A 20,415-nucleotide genomic window follows, 5' to 3' on the forward strand; every position below is an offset into this window, starting at 1 on the left:
ATGGTCCTAATAAAATAGAAACATGCACCACAGTAAGGAGGGAGAAGAAAGGCTTATTTAAGGCCCTTAAAAGGACATGGTCAACCCCCCAGGCCTAAAATGTCCTGTTTGAATTAACATAGTGGTTTAATTAAAAACTAAGTAGAGAATTCTGCTTAATTTGATTTTCAATTCAAGCTCTGCATCCGCCCGTGGCTAGTGGCCAATTTCCGCGTCTCGGCACAATATGCAAGGGGCGGTTTTAAAATCGATTGCCCAGGGGAATCAATGGGAGTACGGTGGAGCCATATGCCGTTCGGGGACTCCACCAGACTCAGACATAGTAAAACAGCACCAGGAGGGTGGCCAAAGGAATAAAAAAGAAATTTAACTTAACCATATTTCAAGTTTGTCATGACTCAAATCACTCTGCTGAATCTACCAATTAGAAGCGTTTTCCAAGCCCTCTTCGATATCCCTTCGGAACGAGCTGCGTCCAGGATAACCAACGAGCACGGAGCTTTAGAGGATACGCACACACACAAAGGAATACACTTGCTAGCCAGCTGTGTCAAACATGCCAGTGACCGTCTGTGATGCGTTCGCTTCAGTGAGGCAGCAGCTACAGTCTGGGACACAGGCAACGACACCGTGTAAAGAATGACAGGTCTCCACAGACGTTATGGAGAACGTGCACTAGGAAACTCCTATGATCTCATGTTACAGAAAGGCTTAATAACGAAGGGTTTAAACACATGCTGCACACATTGAAGGCTGAACTGTGCAATGCTAATAACCCTTGCAGTTTTCACGCAATTGATTTTTTTAAGTTCGTGTATTTATTTTGACGGGGGAGTGGCAGAGAAGGAGAGAGAAAATACAAAGCACGCTCTGCACTGTCAACTCGGAGTCTGAGACGGGGCTCGATCTCATGAACCGTGACATCACAACCTGAGGCCGAAATCAACAGCGAGTCGCCCAACTGACTGAGCCGCCCAGGTGCCCCACATGTAATTGATTGTAAACTGAAAAATACGAATCTTTAAAACAACACAATTACCTTAATTTTAAAGTTTCTAAACAATTCTAATAGAGTCTAGAATGCACCTTATCTTTAAGCAGGTCTGATTTTGCTTTAGTCCAGGCCATTTCAAAATGGGAAAAATAATCTGTAACCTTAAAACCGCCCAAGATCATATGTAAATAATTAAGAGCTGACTGTACCATATTCCATAGAACACTTATTAGTGAAATGCATTAAGCTCTAGAATAATGGCAATAATGGCTAACATATCCTGGGTTGCGTTTTACATGAATAATCTCCCCTCATTTAATCCCTTAAATAATACAGTCAGGGAACCATCATTACTATACCCATTTTACAGAAAGAAACCCTGAGGCCTAGAGGAGAAAACCAGCTGAGACAATGAGCCCTAGGGCAAATCTAAATCTGCTCACTTTAGCCCTCTCAACTGCAATCTCTCTTCCACAGGCCCCTTCTCTTCGGTGCACAAAGAGCAGAATTATTCTGTCTCTTCCTCCCCCCCAGGGTACACCCCATCTCCCTCCCTTCTCTAACAGCTTTAAAGACCAACTTCTTAATTTGGTTCCTACAACTCCCATTCATGATCCAACTACCCAAGTCAGACAAATGGCACCCAACCATCCGAGCTCTGCCTCCTTGCCCTCCTTTCAAGCCTCTGCTGAGTTTGCTGGTCGTGTCGCCTGTCCCCTACAGACATCCAGCACATCAGTCCCCGCTGAGATCACAAAACGGAGCTGGTGATCATGAGGGATTCTGAGAAGACTAACGTAGTCAAAGATGCACTTAGAAAAAAATATTCTTTTGAGTGTGTACAGGAGACCAGAAGTAAAAAACTTAGAGGAAAGAATGCTGTACAATTGTAGGTGTGAAGTATCTTCAGTTACCTTCTTAATCCTTCCTCAAGCTGCTTCTCCCCTCTGACCTTAGTTTGTGAGAGGGAACAAGAGAACAGTGACATGTCACTGGGGTTTGTGTCCGTTTTTTCTAATTCTAGAGATAGTTGGTAATTCTGCTCCAATAACTTTAGCCACGTCCCTCTTTGAGTTGGTTAGTTCACAGCAAGGGAGGAAAATAATTTGGAGACAAGGGGTCTGTCCACACTACACACTGTTTTTTAAAATAACCTATGTAATGGAGAACTAGAATTTTATAGAAAGTATAAATTAGGTAAAGACATCAATAATGCCAAATATGAAAATACATTCAACACTGAGCTTTACCAGTTGTTTTTGTGCTTGGCAAGATTACACATGAGACAGAGACGGGAAGAAAGAACAATCTGCATATTTACAGCAACATCAACAGAGCGAGGTTAATGGCACGCGCTGAAACACTCTGTTACCAGAACGAGGTGCGTGACTGATTCAGTATGGTGACATCTCTACAAAACACAGCGCTTCCCATCGTGTGGTGCGTGTACTCCTTCCTCAGTGACATATGTTTCAACTCTGACATGTGTATTTGTCTCCATACTTAAATAAGACAGTAGATGCGAAAATCTTTTTCAAAATTCCTTTGCCAACTCCCTGTCATCTGTAGCACAAAATGCAAACCGACTGGCAGAGAGAAGAACCGAGCCCTTCGGAACTGGACCCCAACAAGCTTCCGCGCACCCTGATCTCTCCCCAACTCTCCATTCTTGAGCTAAGTGTCCGCATTCCCTCAATTCAGTCACAGTGCGTGCCTCTGCTCAAGCCAGGGGCGCCACATTCCAGCAGCAGCCTGCTCGTCCTTCAAGACTCAGCTCAAGTGCGGGCTGACTCCTCCGGCCAAAAGCCTTCCCCGGTTCCCGAGGCGAATGGAGACCCCGCTCCTCTCGGCGCCTCCCCTTGCGGCTGGCGGTCTGAAAGTTCATGGGGCTGCATCTGTTTGTTTGCACCGTTTCTTCCTCCCTCTGTCTATCCCTTGGAGGCAGAAGCCCTGCCTTTTCAGTCCTGTCCCCAGCAAGGCCCTATAGTAGTAGCACAGTGACTACTACTCAGTAGGTGCTCAGTAAAACTCTGCTGAATGAAAGAAAAGCCATCAAAAGCTTTGGCTCTAAAATTACACAGAAATTGCTTTCTCAAGTGTCTCAATGACATCACTTCTTCTCGATGTTCATTCCTACCAGCCCTCTTCAACGTAATAGTTTACATTCCGTTCTGATCGCGGTACCTTTACTAAACACGAAATCAACTGTGACTTTGCAGCTTCAAACTATTAAAGTATGGAATAACATCCGGAAAGCAGAAAGGTGCATCCACGAAAATGACACTTTATCGCCTCTCAGTGACTCTTTCCTGGTACCCTTCAACACACAAACCTAAAAAGTGTGGCACTTAAGGTTTAAAATCAGAAGGCTCGGGGCGCCTGGGTGGCTCAGTCAGTTAAGTGTTCGACTTCGACTCAGGTCGTGATCTAGCGGTTCGTGAGTTCAAGCCCCGCGTCGGGCTCTGTGCTGACAGCTCAGAGCCTGGAGCCTGTTTCAGATTCTGTGTCTCCCTCTCTCTGACCCTCCCCCGTTCATGCTCTGTCTCTCTCTGTCTCAAAAATAAACATTAAAAAAATAAAATAAATAAAATAAAAGATTAAAATCAGAAGACTCATCAAAATGTTAGACTAAACAGTTTCATTCCTAAGAAACTACAAAAAGTTATATGAAATAAAAAGTAATAAAAATTCAGTTTATGGCTTTCCTTGCCAAATTCATTTAATTGGCGTTATAGTATTGTTCAACAACAAGATGCATAGGCATACTTCCACTTCGTCTATCACAATACAAACAGAACTAACCACTTAAAAAGGCGTAACATGTCTATAAATAAACTGTAATGCAAGAACTCACTTTTACCAAAAAGTATTAACTATTTAAATCTTTGTATTGTATTCCAAATGTCTATAGCAAAGAACTCCACAAGCTATAAACAGAAATATCATTCTTTCCGTTTTAAAATGTTATTTTCAAAGACAGCTGAAGTTATTACCACCGATACGGTCTGGACTGATTGTTTAAGATGCAGTCTCTTGGGGCGCCTGGGGAGCTCAACTGGTCAAGCGTCTGACTCTTGATTTCAGCTCAGGTCATGATCTCACGGTTTTTGAGTTGAAGCCCTGTGTCAGGTTCTGTGCTGACAGTGCGAAGCCCGCTTGGGATTCTCTCTCTCCCCTCTCTTTCTGCCCCTCCCCTGCTTGCTCTCTCTCTCTCTCTCTCAAAATAAATGAATAAATTAAAAAAAAAAAAAGATGCAAAGTCTCTTGTTTTGCTCTTTCCTAATCTCTCACATTCACTAAGATCAGTAACTCAACAGTCTTGAGAATTTGACTATCTAAAGGAGCATGCTGGATTTTATAGCATGCTACTCTCTGAAAAAAACTGGAAGTGAAATAACTTTTACATCAAGATATGTTTTAAGATCTTAAGATTTCATGTCATTCCTTTTTATTTTTTTTTAATGTTTATTTATTTTTGACACAGAGAGAGAGACAGAGCATGAGCGGGGGGAGGGACAGAGAGAGAGAGGGAGACACAGAATCCAAAGCAGGCTCAGGCTCTGAGCTGTCAGCACAGAGCCCGACACGGGGCTCGAACTCACAGACCGCAAGATCATGCCCTGAGCTGAAGTCGAACGCCCAACGGACTGAGCCCCCCAGGCGTCCCTTATGTCATTCTTTAAACTAAATGAGACAGCCTAAGAACAGCTATGTTGTCAGCTTTATTCCCTACAAACAAGTATTCTACCACGTTTGCACATACTATAAAAACATCCAAAAGTCAAAAGACAACTTCCTCCCTGTGGACACACAAGATCATTCAATATGCACTATTATTAATTCTATTGTTAGCATTATTAATATTAATAACACATTGCTATTATTACTAATTAAACTTTTTGTATTTCAGTCAAATGGTTGTTCAAGCCCACTTTCACAAGTTTAACATGAATGACACATGCTTCTTAACTTGACAGATTTAATTCCAAAACATGATTCACTTTACCTTTTTCAGGCCAGCAAAACCCTCTGATTCCAGGAAGAAAAAGGCAAAGGGCATCAGCACAAATAAACAGAGGTTGGAAAAGAGGGAAGCAAGATTCCACAGACCTATAAAGAGGGAACAAAAAGAAGAAAGATTAGAGACAGGCCTTTAAAAAAAAATTACTATGCTACATTATGATATTAGTCAAAGATGCATACTTTTTAATAAAAATAAACATCAACTTGGAGAGTAGCCTAACAAATCACCTACACTTAGAGATGAGAAAATAATTTCATATTTAAAAACACTTTTTAATGTTTATTTTTTTGAGACAGACACAGAACACAAGAGGGGGAGGGGCAGAGAGAGAAGGAGACACAGAATCGGAAGCAGGCTCCAGGCTCTGAGCTGTGAGCACAGAGCCCGACGTGGGGCTCCAACTCAACGAACTGCGATCGTGACCTGAGCCCAAGTCCGATGCTTAACCGACTGAGCCACCCAGGAGCATCAATAAATTCATATTTAAAATTCGTGCAACTTTGTAACCTGTACCTATTAGGAGAAGCTAACACAGAAACTAGAAACATTCTTCCTTGTGTCCTAAACAAATTCACTAAAGAGATGACAAATGCAGAGATCTAAAGATACAGTCTCTTTAGACATACTGGCACCTGAATATTTATAGGCACTAGTCTATACTGAACACTTAGTAAATGCCAGGTACTCTACCAGACATGTTACATGCATAATATCATTTAAGTCAAATCTAATGAAAACCCTAAATTAATAATCAGCATTTGCGGAGCCCTTCTGTGCCAGGCACTATTTTAAGTGATTTACTGGGATTATACAAACTCACGTACCCCTCACAGCAGTACCCCAACAGGACAGAGGCAGAGGCTGGCTAGCTACCTTGCCAAGGTTGCAGAGCCTGCCCCTGGCAGAGCTAATTCCTGGGATTTTTAAAAACCACCACAACACGGAAGTGTTAGTAAGCAATTCTAAGTGGGAAAGAAAATGTAAGAGAGGTAGGCAAGCTCCTATCACCGTTTTCTGTTTTGGCACATTCTGTACTCTTTTTTTTTTTTTTAAGGTTTATTTATTTATCTATTTTGAGAGAGAGACAGAGCGAGAGAGAGAGAGACAGAGTGAGAGAGAGAGAGACAGAGCGAGAGAGAGAGAGAGAGAGTAGGGGAGGGGCAGGGAGAGAGGGAGAGAGAGGATCCCAACTTGGGGCTCAATCTCATAACCCTGAGATCATGACCTGAGCTCAAATCAAGAGTCAGATGCTTAACCAACTGAGCCACCAGGCACCCCACATTCTGTATTATTCTACAGTCACAATAAAAAGCTACTGAAACTATAATGAAAACAGATTTAGAAAAAGAAGACTTTAAGTCTGTCTTTGGGATTATATGTGGCCAAATATCTCACACCTTTATACATCTTTTTTAGGTAAAACACTCAAATTTAAAAGTGATTTTCAGGAGCACCTGGCTAGCTCAGTCAGTACAGCATGTGGCTCTTGATCTCAAGGTCGTGAGTTTGAGCCCCACATTTGGTGTAGAGACTGCTTAAACAAATAAACTTAAAAAAATTTTTTTAATAAAATGGATTTTCAAAATAAAGCCTATGGTATTTATAAAATCAAGAGTTAAAGATAAAATTATGCTAAGTATAAACTCAATCTATTGCCTGAAACTCTAATTCAGTGCTCTTGAACATGGGCAACTGATGTTCTTTCAACGACCTCATTTAGAAGGCACTGTCCCAAGCACTGGCAACACAGTAATGAACAAAACACAAACCCTCTGTTTTCACCAAAATATGGTGTGGGCAGGGGCGACTAGGGGGCTCAGGTCGGTGAAGCATCGACTCTTGATTTCAGCTCAGGTCAAGATCTCACGGTGCCTGAGATCAAGCCCCCCACGTTAGGCTCTGTGCTGGCATCACAGAACCTGCTTGGGATTCTCTCTCTTCTCTCTCTTTCCCTCTCCCGCTTGTGCTCCCACACATGCTCACTCTCTCTCAATTTAAATAATCTTTAAAAAAATATATATGGTATAGACAGTCTTTTCAGTCTCAGCCATTCTAACAGGTGCACAGCAGTGTCTCCTTACTGCTTTGATTTGCATTTCTCGGGGCACCTGAGTGGCTCAGTTGGTTAAGCGTCCAACTCTTCATTTGGGCTCAGGTCATGACCTCACCGTTCATGAGTCAAAGCCCCGAGTCAGGCTCTGCACTGACAGATCCTCTCTCTGCCCTTCCCCAGCTCATGTGTTCTCCCTCTCCCTCTCTCACACAAAATAAATAAACTTAAAAAAAAAAAAATACTTAATTTGCATTTCCCTAATCAATAAATAATGACGTGAACATCTTTATGAACTTATCTGTCATCCATTTCTATCTTCTTTGGTGAAAGTGTCTCTTCAAGTCTGTTGCTTACTGTTTCATTAGATTGTTTGTTTACTTACTATTGAGTTTGGCAAGCTCTTTATATACTCTGAATACAAGTCCTCTATCAGGCACATAATTTGCCGATATTTTAACCCCATCTGTAGATTGTCTTTTCACCCTTTTAAACAAGTTATCTTTCAAAGAACAAAATTTCTTTTGACAAAGTCCAATTTATCAACTTTTTCTTTTACAGACCATGCTTTAGACAAGAAATTATGGTGTATCCCAGTCTCATAAAGACTTCCTCCTATGTTTCTTTCTACAGGGGTTACAGTTTGAAGATTTCCATTTAGACCTACGATCCCTTTGAATCACTTTTTGTACATGGTGCCAGGTATGGACTGAAGTTCAGTTTTTGTCTATGATTATCCAATTGCTCCAACACCATTTGTAGAAAAGATTACCCTTTTTCCACCAAATCGCCTTTGCACCTTCGTTGGAAGTAAATTGACAATATATGTGTAGATATATTCCTGGATCCTCTATTTCATCAAGTCGATCTATTTATCGTTATGGTGATACCACACCATCTTGATTAATATGGCCTTAAAACAGTCTTCGAGGGGCGCCTGGGTGGCTCAGTCGGTTGAGCGTCCGACTTCGGCTCAGGTCACGATCTCGCGGTCCGTGAGTTCGAGCCCCGCGTCGGGCTCTATGCTGACAGCTCAGAGCCTGGAGCCTGTTTCGGATTCTGTGTCTCCCTCTCTCTCTCTGCTCCTCCCCTGTTCATGCTCTGTCTCTCTCTGTCTCAAAAATAAATAAACGTTAAAAAAAATTAAAAAAAAAAAAAAAAAAAAAAAAAAGAAAACAGTCTTCGAGTTGGGTAGTAAGTCTTCCAATTTTGTTATCTTTCAAAGTTGTTTTGGCTATCGTAAGTCCTTTGAATTCCCATCTGAATTTCAGATCAGGTTTTCAATTTCTACCCCCAAAACAGTGGGGGCGGGGTGAGGGGGGAGGGCTGCTAGGATTCTGAATGAGATTGCATTGAATCTACAGACCAATATGGGGAGAAGTGACATCTTAACATTGTCTTCTGCTCAATGAACATGATATATCTCTCCATTTATTGTGGTATTCTTTAAGTTTTGTCAGCAGAGTTTTAATAGTGTATAGTATATAGGTCTCACACATCCCTAAATACATCATATTTCTGATGCTACTGTATACAAATGGCACTTGTTTTTTTTAACCAATTTCCAATTATTCATGGTTAGTACATATATAGAAATACAACTGAGTTTTGTGTATTTATCATGTATCCTGCAACACTGTAAACTCATTGATTCTAATAGCTTTTTAATAATATATTCCATCACAATTTCTATATAGACAGCCATCTCATCTGTTAATACAGCTTCACTTTTTCCTTTCCAACATCAATGTCCTTTATTTTCTAAAAATCACCAGAATTCAGAATAATGAACAGAAGTGGTGAGAGGGGATATCCTTGCCTTGTTTCTATTCTCAGGGAAAAGCATTCAGTTTACTACTAAGCATGATGTTATCTGTAGGGTTTTTACAGATGCTCTTTACTAGGATGAAGAAATTAAATTCCCTTTCATGCCTAGTTTGCTGAGATTTTATCAAAAATGGATGCTGAATTTTGCTCTTCTGCATGTGCTGACTTTTCTTTTTTAGCGTTGGAATATGGTAAATTACATTGATTTTTCAAGTCATGATGTATTATCCTTTTCATATATCGTCACATTTGATTTACTAAATTTTGTTTAGAATTTATGCATTTGTGTTCATGAGGGATACCGGTCTGTAGTTTTCTTTTCATGTAATGTCTGTCTGGTTTTGGAATCAGGGTAATGCTGGGCACAATGAATTAGTAAGTACTCCCTCAGTTTCAATTTTCTGAAAGAGTGTATAGAACTGGTATTGCTTCTTCCTCAAATATTTGGTAGAAGTGACAGTTAAGTCTTCTTGGCCTAGAATTTTATTTGTGAGAATGTTTGTAACATTTCTACAATGTCTGAGAGACTTTAGTAATTTCTGCCTTTCAAATTTTTCCATTTCGTAATTTCTGCCTTTCAAATTTTTCCATTTCTCTAAGGGGTTGTATTGGCATAAGGTGTTTACAATGTGCACTAATAACCCTTTTAATACCTGTAGAATCCATAGTGATGTCATCTCTCTCATTCTTGATATTGGTAATTGGTGTCTTTTGTTGTTGTTGTTGACCACTCTGGCTGCAGCTTTATCAATTTTATTGATCTTATCACTTTCTCTATATTTTCTCTGTTTTCCATTTCATTGATTTCTACTCTTATCTTTTTTTTTTTACTTCCAATCTTCTTAATTTGGAATTCATTTCCTCTTCCCGGTTTCTTAAGGTGGAAATTGTGGGCACTGATTTGAGACCTTTTTTTTCTTTTTCTGCTTCAGGCATTTTAGTACTATAAATTTTCATATGTTTTAAATGCTTATTAGTTCAAAGTACTTTCAAATTTCCCTTTCGATTTCTTCTTTGACCTACTAGTTATTTAGTTATCAAATAATTGAGGGATTGTCTATGTTTCTGTTCCTGGTTTCCCATTTAATTTCAGTCATTAGAGAACATATTTTGTATGACTTAAATTCTTCTAAAAGTACTGAGACTAAATAGGCAAAGAATATGGGCTCTCCTGATAAATGTGCCTAGGATACTTGAAAATAATGTATATTCTACTACTGTTGGGCAGAGAGTTCTATAAATGCAAAATTAGTTAGGCCAAATTAAGAGTGTTATTCAAATTTTCCATCTTGTTAATTTTTTCCTAATTTGTTCTATCAATTATTAAAAAGAGAGCAGCAATAAATCTGAATAATACTATGATTTTGACTATTAATCCTTTCATTTCTGTAAGCTTTTCCTTGATGCATTTAATAGCTACTTATTAGGTAGATAATGTTTATTATGTTTTGATAAATGAACTCCCTCATCATGATGAAATGATCTTATTTATGCCTAGCAAAATCGATACCTTTTTCTAATGATAATGTAACTATTCCACCTTTCTTTTTATTACAATTAGGATGGTATACCTTTTTTCTCCTATTGCTCCAAGCCTATTCATGCCTTTATATTAAAATGGGTTTTCTGTAGGCAGCACATACTTGAGTCTTTCCTTTTTACTCATTCTGACAATTTCTGCCTTTTTTTTAGATTTATTTATGTTTATTTATTTTTAAGTAATCTTTACACCCAATGTGGGACTCAAACTCACAACCTTATTTATTTATTTATTTATTTATTTATTTATTTTTAAGTAATCTCACACCCAACGTGGGACTCAAACTCACAACCCTAAAATCAAGAGTCGCATGCCCTTCCAGCTGAGCCAACCAGGCACTCCCAGTCTCTGCCCTTTAATTGGAGTGTTTAGACCATTAATGTTTACTGATATGGTCAGGTTTAAGTCTATCAGTTTGCTCTTTGTTTTCCATTTGTCCCATTTATCTTCCCTTTTTCTTCTTTTCCTGCGTGCCTTTGGATTAACTTTTTATGATTCCATTCTTTCTTACAGTTGCTTACTAACTCTATCTCTTTGTTGAGCTATTTTAGGGTTATTTGCAGGTTTATCACATACACCTTACCTCATCACAATCTGCTTTCAAGTGATACACTACTTCATGTACAGAATAACCTTAAAAAGTGTATTTCCATTTCTTTCCTTCTTCCTTTGTGCTATTGTTGTCATGCATTTTACCTGTGCAGATTATAAAATCACAACACATTACTATTTTTTAAACAGCCAATTATCTTTTTAAAAGACTTATATAATAAAAAGGGGCACTTGAATGGCTCAGTCAGTTGAGCATCCAACTGTAGCTCAGGTCACGATCTCACGGTTCATGAGTGCAAGCCCCACATCAGGCTCACTGATGTCAGCCCGTGAGCACAGAGCCCACTTCAGATTCTCTGTTGCCGTCTCTCTCGGTCCCTCCCCCGTTTACACTCTCTCTCAAAAACTAAATAACACATTTTTTTAAGACATATAATAAAGAAAAACTTTTATATTTTACAACTGCCACTTCTGAAGTGCTCTTCATTCTGCTTTGTAGATTGAGATATCTATCTCCTACCGATTTGCTTCTGCCTATAGGACTTCCCTTATTTTTTGTAGTATAGGTCTGCTGATGAATTTTTACCTTTTGTGTATCTGACACTGTCTTTATTTTGCCTTTGTTTTGGAAAAATATCTTCACTAGATTGAGAACTAAGTTAGTAGGCTTTTTTCAGTGAAGATGCTCCACTGTCATCTGGCTTGCATTATTTCTTCCAAGAGATAAGCTGATTCTTACCATTGTTCCTCTGTACTTTCTATGTCTTCCTTTCTGAATGCTTTTAAGATTTTCTCTTTATCACAGGTTTTGACCAATTTGAAGCATCTTGGTATAGTTTTCTTCATCTTTCTTGTGCATAGGGCTAGTTGAGCTTCTTAGATCAGGGTTTATAGTTTTCATCTAATCTTGAAATCTTTCAGTCATTACTTTTTCAAATATTTCTTCTTAATCCTCCCTTCTTTAAGGACATCAATTATATCGGGGTGCCTGGGTGGTTCAGTCGGTTAAGTGCTGGACTTCGGCTCAGGTCATGATCTCACGGTTCATGGGCTCAAGCCCCGCGTCAGGCTCTGTGCTGAAAGCTCAGAGTCTGGAGCCTGCTTCAGATTCTGTGTTTCCCTCTCTCTCTCTGCCTCTTCTTGGCGCTCTCTCTCTCTCTCTCTCAAAAATAAATAAACGCTAAAAAAAATTTTTTTAAAAAGAACATCAATTATATCACTGATACCCTGGTCAGTTTTTCAGTCATTTTTTTCCCCTCTGTGTCTTTCTTTTTTGAACAATTTTCTATGGCTATGTCTTCATGTTCACTAACCTCTTTTGCAATGTTGTCTGTTTTTATTCCATCCAATATATTTTCATGTCACACATTACAGGTTTAATTTCCAGAAGTCTGATTTGATTATTTTTATATATTCCCTGTCTCAATATGGTCCATCTCTCCTCTAGCTTCTGGAACATATGAGACAGGGTTATAAGAAATGCATTACCGTTCTTATCTACCAATTCTGAATCTCTAACAATTGTGTGTGATTTATTTTCTCATCATTATAGGTTGTATTTTTCTGCTTTGTACTCAGCTACAGGCTCAAGGTAGGCAGAGCAACCCCCCAAAGATGTCCACATCTTAATCTCTAAAATCTGTGAATATGTTATAGTCCGTGATTTATTAGTTTTCTAGGGCTGCTCTAACAAAGTACCACAAACCGCATAGCCTCTGCCAACAGAAATTTATTTATTTTTTTTTCCAGAAATTTATTATCTCACAGTTCTGGAGGTTACAAGTCCAAAATCAAGGTATCAGTAGGGCTATATCTCTTCTGAAGGCTCTAGGGAAGAACCTTTCCCTATCTCTTCTGGTAGCTGCATTCCTGGGCTTATATGTAGATGCATCAGTCCAATCTCGACCTTCGGCTTCACGTGGCCTTCTTCATGTGTCTGTGCCTCTGTTTTATTTTCTTATAAGGATACTAGTAATTCGATCAGGGCTCACCCTAATCCAGTGTGACCTCATCTTCACTAATTACATCTGCAGACTTTATTTCCAGAGAAGGCCACATTCTGAGATCGTAAGTAGACATGAATGGGGGAAGAGGGGTGCGCACAGGAGAGGGCCACTATTTGATCCGGCATACGTGCCAAAAAGACTGCAGATATATTATTAAGGTTATGGACTTTAATATAGGGAGATAAAGAGAGCATCTCAGATTGGCCAGGTGGGTGCAACCTACCCAACTGGACCATTTAGAAGCAGAGAACTTTCTCGATCTGAAGTCAGAGAGAAGCAGCAGAAGGGTCAATCAGGGAGGAACTCAACCCACCTTTGCTGGAGGTGGGTCACATGGAAAACATAACAGGTGGGCAGCCTCTGGGGCAAAGACCAGCCACCTGGCACGAGACGGAGGGCTTCAGGCTTACAATCACAAAGAACCAAATTCAGCCCATAACCTGAAGGAGCCTGGAAGCAAATTGTTCCCCAGAGCCTCCAAAAAGGAATGCAACCTTGTGAAAACCTTCATTTCAGCTTTCTCCCCCGCCCCCCAAAAAAGAACATGAGTTTAATAAGATCTTACTAAGAGAAACGCTGAAACTGAGAATATGATAGTCCATTGATTCTATCCATCTGTAAAAGATGTCTCTCTCCTTTCTAGTACTCCACCCAGCAGCCTGCACCCCCAACCCCGCCGCAGCACCCTGGAGCAGCTGCAGGACTCATCTGTCCTAAATCGCTCTTCTTCATTGCCTATGTTTTCGCGAACACTTGGTCGTTGCAGGTGAGAGGGTACAGACGGTCCCTCTTACTCCATCTTGGCCAAACTATATTTAGCTTTTAAAGTGTTTCTCTACCAACACTTGAATGCTGATTTTTTTTTTTCATTTTTCTTACTTCACACCTGAGGCTTAGTTTTTGATAAAATACAGGGAAAGTTCTGGGCATAAAACAGCACAGCAGAGCATTCTTTACTGTCTTCATGTATTTGTTAATCTTTAAAAAATTGTTTTTAACCTGTAGTTACCCACTGTTTCCAGTTGATTTCCCAGACACTAACTGATGTCCTTGTGCCTTTTTCAAATTGTTTCAGCACACAACTCAACAACAGAATAAAGCCTAAACCTCAATTCCTTTGCCTTGGTTTTCCCTTACAAGATAAAATTGTTCCCTCCTGTGATATATCCACTCTCTTTACTCTCTTGCCCTAAATTCCTGAAATTTAACTGTTCCTGTATACATTCTACAGTGAGCCTCTAGGATCCTTCACAGAACCATCAAGCTTATTCTTCTTTTTCCTTTTTCTATACCCTTTCCATTATATTCTTTGATACATTTAGAAGGTGTACTCTAATAAAACGATGGTGTCATAAAAACATATTAAACATAATAATGAAATAATTGCAAAGCCTCACTTTGTTAAGCTCTTATTATGCTATTCAATATCTGTTACCCTCAACTTAGATTCAGAAAGAAAAAAAGACCATAACCTACGGAAAAAAAAATGTTTTCTATCTTCTCAAAGAATTGCTTTCAATAAAAAGGACATTTCTTCCTGTTTGTAATGGTCTAAATAAAGAACTCTTTATTTTAACAAAACACTTAAGCAGCATAGACACAACATTTTTAAGATTCTAAAATTAAACTTGATTCAAAATAAGCTAAAGTTTAGAGGCGCCTGGATGGCTCAGTTGGTTAAGTATCCAACTTCGGCTCAGGTCATGATCCCACGGCGCATGAGTTCGAGTCCCACAATCAGGCTCTGTGCTGACAGCTCAGAGCCTGGAGCCTGCCTCAGATTCTGTGTCTCCCTCTCTCTCTGCTCCTCCCCTGCTCACTCTCAAAATAATAAACATTAAAAAAAATTTTTTTAATAAAATAAGCAAAAGTTTACTTTTATTTTAATGCACCAAGAATAACAAAGAAATAATTTTGGAGCAAAAAAGAACTTGGAGATCCCCTTGTTCAACCCACCCAGAAACCAAACTCTTTTTTAAAAGAGGTTAAATAAATGCCACACAAATTCCAGAAGTTACAAATGAGAGGGGATTAGATCCAAGATCTCGTCCTCTTTCTGAATTGCTGTATGGTATCTCACACTTTACATTCTGGATGAAAAAGGCACAATATTTTGAATTTTGTAAAAACAGCAATATTGCTGAAATACTGCTGAAAAGAGCAATCAGTTTAATAAGATTTTACTGAAGATTAAACTGAGCATATGACAGCCTATTAATTCTATCCATCTGTGTAAAACAAAACATAAGTGAGCTTCTGATCAGTTGGTAAGACATTAAAACAGAATTAAAAACTTCTACATGTGTTTATATGTATGCACATGTACATCCAAGCCTTTTTAAAAAATATTTACTTGGAGAGGGAGTAAGAGAGAACGTGAGTGGGGAAGTGGCAGAGAGAGAAGGAGACAGAGAACCCCAAGCAGCCTCCACGCTCTGTGCGGGGCCCAGTGCAAGACTTGATCCCATGACCGTGAGGTCACAACTTGAGCTGAAATCAAGAGTTGGAGGGTTAGCCAAATGAAACACCCAGGCGCCCCCACACCCAAGCTCTTATTTATTTATTTACCCACCCACCTACCTGTTTTTTGAGAGAGAGAAAGAGCGTGCATGCATGTGAGCAGGGGAAGGGGCAGAGGGAGACAGACACAGAGAGAGAGAATCCCAAGCAGGCTCCATGCTCAGCACAGAGCCTGATACGGGGCTCAATCCCAAGACCCTGGGACCATGACCTGAACCAATATCAAGGGGCTGACGCTCAGGTGACTGAGCCACCCAGAGGCCCCATTCAAGCCTTCTTAAAACACCAAATACAGAAAGGTTTTAACAAATCCAACTTCAATAAAACACTGAATGCAGTATATGTACTTTGCGTACTATAATATCCTCTGACATAACAAGGCATTCGTACTATTCATGATTTAAAAGACTTTTGGGGCGCCTGGCTCCCAACTTGAGCTCAGGTCACGATCTCACGGTTCGTGGGTTCGAGCCCTGTGTCGGGCTCTGTGCTGACAGCTCAGAGCCCAGAGCCTGTTTCAGATTCCATGTCTCCCTCTCTCTCTGCCCCTCCCCTGCACGTGCTCGCTCGCTCTCTCTCTCTCTCTCGCTCGCTCTCTCTTTTTCTCTCTCTCAAAAATGGATAAACATTAAAAAAAATTTTTTTAAAGACCTTCCCAGTCCCGATGGCAGATGTCTGAGTGAGTGGCACTTTACATCTAAGTTTGCATCTATCAGCTATATATGACCTGGAAAAAGAACTTCTGCTCTGTTTCCTCATGTATAAAATAGGCTACAACTTAACTCACAGGGCTCTCCTAAAGAAGACAAATAACATACCAAATACTAAACAAATGTCAGTGCCTCCCCCCACTTGCCCTGTCTCAACATAAAACACAAATGCTCCAAAAAATTGAAAAATTCTAATGCACGCCAGCAATTTGACCAGATAAAGACAAGAATGTAATGTGAGTTACAGCTAAAATTAGCTCTCACCCCTTTCCCAAAGAATTATTCTCATTAATTATACCCCAAAAAGCTTACAAAACAAAAACCTATATACACATGACATTAAAAATATATAAAAACAAATGACAAAAAAGTAGATACAGAAAATAAACTGTAAAGAAATACACCAAATTATTAATAATGCAAATGTAGTAAAATCAGGGATGATTTTTCTTCCTGCTTTCCTACATATTCTAAATTTTCCATAAGGAGCACATAAAGATCCTTAAAAAGAATGAAACATATTTAAACCTCTTTGTGAAACTCAAAATTCTCCAAATCCCTGTTAGGTAACCTTCCAACAAAATGCATAAAGGCAGAGGTGACCAAACTGCACTGAGATGCGGATACGATCTGGGCTCTCAGCCCTGCCTTCCACTCTATTCACTAGCCTCAGTGACTACACAGGTCAAATCCCAGCCTCAGCCAAGTCACAAATTACCACTTGGAGCTCAAAGCTTTCTCTCAAATAGCTGCACCCATGAATATAAACCCTTGAATGCTTAGAATCCACTATACCTTTCCAATGGCGTGAAAATTTTTACTTAATTTTTGTAGTGTGAAACAATCAACTATCATTCATAGCACAGAATGAGACTTTCTTATTGTTGTTGAGTTATAAACATACATACTTCCAGAATTCATCATTCTGATCATATATGTCCCTTTCATGCAGGGACAACACAAGCTCAAATGTTTCTCTGAAAATCAAAAGTGAAGAAATAAAACTCTGCCTTGGGCAAAAACACAAATCAGAAAAGGTATCTACTCTAACCCACACACTTAAAATGAAGACAGTTGGGGCACCTGGGTGGCCCAGTCAGTTAAGCGTCTGATTTTGGCTCAGGTCATGATCTCACAGTTCTTCGGATTCTGTTCTCCCTCTCTCTCTGCCCCTCCCCTGCTCACGCTTTCTCTCTCTCTCTCTCTCTCTCAAAAATAAATAGACATTAAAAAATTTTAGTGAAGATAGTACGAGAAAGCTAAACAAAGAAATCGCTATCAACAGGTATCAACAAGCAGTGGTGTCTACAGAGCGAGTGCAGACAATGCTGAGTACGATCACAAAGATTCTGAATCCCAACTCTTCAGCGTGACATGAACTTAGAGGCCTACTTTCACGTACCGAACTTGATATATATGTGACGTGTGTGTGTATGTATGTGTAGGTGTGTGTTATTTACATTACATAATATGTACGTTATGCATTATATACGCATATACATATAATACATATATGTGCATATATCTAAACTTTTCCCCCCAACTGCTCTTTTCCCAGGAGCCTCAACATTACCACTAATGGTTTTGACAACCACAATTGTAGAAAGGGGTATAAAGTGATACAGAACCACCACAGCTGTTTATTTTTGCAAGAAATACTCACTTAACACAAAGAATTTGAAAGGTGATGGTCTTATCTTAACAGGATAATCATCTACATAGGTAACCATCTTTTATTTATTAAAAGTCTAAATAATTAAATGCAAAAAATTCAGTTTATTAACCAGAGTAAATAAATGTGAAAGCTTCAGACTTAGCTTATTCTAATTTAATTATCAAATCTATAACATAAAATTTAAAGTTAGTATGAGAAGAACATCTAATATGTAGAAAAACAATATATCTAATATACATTCCTAAGTAGTAATTATATTCTTGGCAACTTTGTAAGACGTAGTAAGTTTCCAGCATCTTACAAACATATATCAGACATATATACGTTAATATCCCTTTAGAGTTATTCTATTAACTTTGATAAAACTTTCCTAATTTTAAGTTAGGGCTCATATATATCATATAATTTATTACATGTTATTACATATCCATTTATAAAATAAAAATAAATATTAGTCAAAATTCTCTGCTTCAAAAAGCTAAAATGACATGCTTCGATATAATAGAATAGTACAACCCTAAAAATTCAAAAACCTTGTGGTTTGTCTAAATCAGTATTAGTGACAGTGTTTTTGAAAGATGTCCTGTGCCTATTCCCCAAAGAAGTATCTGAACTTAAACAAAGGTTATTTAATGATCCTAGAACAGTCTTTTGGGGTTTGGGGGTTGGGGGTTTGTTTGGTTTGTTTTGTTTGGAATACTTAGTTTAAAACCGAGCCAAACCAAAGGGAACTGCCAGATTGCCACAGGATGCGTTAACTTCTAGCTCCATCTGCTGGGGTCACAAAATATCCCCAAATCCGACATAATACTATGAAGCAAATGATCTATCACTTTTCAGCACACACACCAAAAACTTCATGAATTTAAAACAGAAAATCAATCAGAGTTCAGCCATATTAAATGACAAATCTAAGTTAAAATCAACCTTTCAGTAGAACTGAGGACCTAATCCAGCTGTCAAGTTATAGAACAAAAAATCCTACCAAGAAAGCAGAAGCCTTAGGGAAAGACTACAAGGTTACTTTTGAATAGGAAGTATTGTGTAAAGTTCAGAATTAGAACAGCTTCTATTAGAAGAACAAAAAATAAATAAAAACAATTTTAGCAACGAGTTATGAAACTTTTAACCTTAATGTAAGTTTTTTCTTGTAACAAAAAAGCAATACATCTCCATTACAGAAATACTACACAAGCACCAAAACAATGTTTATATCCTCTATTCAATCCTACCACCCAGAGGAAGGCATTTTTCCAACATCTTTCTCTATCAACAAATATTCTTCTACATCATCATCTATAAATAGCAAAAAAAAAAAAAAAAAAAAAAAGCACTCCACTGTTCAGATCCACCAAAATTTAATTAAGCAAACCTCTTACTTTGAACACTTAGATTTTTTTCTTTAATGTTTGCTTTTATTTATTTTTTTGAGAAAGCAAGCCCACACGCTCATGCAAGCGGGGGAGGGAGAGAAAGAATCCCAAGCACGTTCTGTGCTTATGGGTCGCAGATCTACGTGGGGCTCAATCTCACAAACAGTGAGATCATGATCTGAGCCGAAATTGAGTGAGACGCTTAACCGACTGAGCCACCCAGGCACCCCTGCTTTTTAATATTATAAACAATACCTCCATTAATATCCAGTAACAAAACTGATGCATATTATGATAAAAGACTATCAAGACCAATTAACTAGAAGCTATTAGTAACATTTAACTAATAATGGTATATTAAACTTTATTAAGGACTTGAGTTAATATCTATACATAAGTAGATGTAATATTTATCTTCTTTTAAAGTTTGGCTGCTTATAATCTAAAAGTCTGATTTTTTTAAATCTTCTATGGAACTTGAAAATAGATAAAATAAAGATGGATTCTGTATTGTTCTTTCATGATGTCCACAATAGCATATTGTCTATTCCTGTTGAAAAAAACAAAATAAAACACATGTACCTTGCAAAGACTAGTCACTTTCATCGTGGTTATCTTTTAACAGACTGAACGTCAACTCGGCAATCACGTTATAAACACGTGTCTCTTTCTGGTGAGTATGGTGAGTATGGGCAGCTTAGCAAAAACTGGCCCCACTCAGTGGGGGGGGATACCTCAAAATCCAAGAATTATTTCCTGATTTTATGTAAGGCTACAACTTAATTCCATCCTTCACGTACCTTCCAAAGATTGACTCCTGTTTGGTTTTTAATTTTAAAGTCACATTACATAAAATTACCATTTTAAAGTGAATAATTCAATGCATGTAGTGTGTTCACAACATTGCGCTACCACTACCCCCCCTCATTCCAGAACATGTCCACCACCCCAAAAGGAAAACCCATTAAGCATCTGTATCAGTTTTTCAATCTATGGAACTGAAGGGTTTCACATTTTTCTGCTAAGTTTTTCACAAGACACAAAGTGAATACAAGTAGATACTTTCTTCTGCCCATTTTTTAACGTTTTCCAATTTTAACAATAAAAATGACAATTGTATCTCCCAGGGTGCCGTTGTACATGC

The 20,415-nt window shown here is 38.7% G+C and overlaps 1 protein-coding gene across 6 annotated transcripts in view; it reads right to left on the bottom strand.

Moving 5' to 3' along the window:
- The window catches only part of LMBR1 (limb development membrane protein 1), a 194,908-nt gene that overhangs the window by 124,659 nt on the left and 49,834 nt on the right, over positions 1-20,415 (bottom strand). For 5 of the 6 annotated variants that reach the window (XR_008420819.1, XM_053898732.1, XM_053898731.1 and 2 more), the window contains exon 5: positions 5,001-5,104. The exons of the other annotated variant lie outside the window; for it this stretch is intronic. Coding sequence is in view for 4 of the 5 variants with exons in the window: in XM_053898732.1 (XP_053754707.1) it covers positions 5,001-5,104 (104 nt within the window). In the remaining variant the exon portion in view is untranslated. The remainder of the gene's footprint in view (positions 1-5,000; positions 5,105-20,415) is intronic. 6 annotated transcript variants of the gene reach the window in all.

This window comes from Panthera pardus, unplaced genomic scaffold (genome assembly GCF_024362965.1).
Source record: "Panthera pardus isolate Hobbes unplaced genomic scaffold, ASM2436296v1 HiC_scaffold_9, whole genome shotgun sequence".
In the NCBI taxonomy this organism is placed as follows: domain Eukaryota; kingdom Metazoa; phylum Chordata; class Mammalia; order Carnivora; family Felidae; genus Panthera; species Panthera pardus.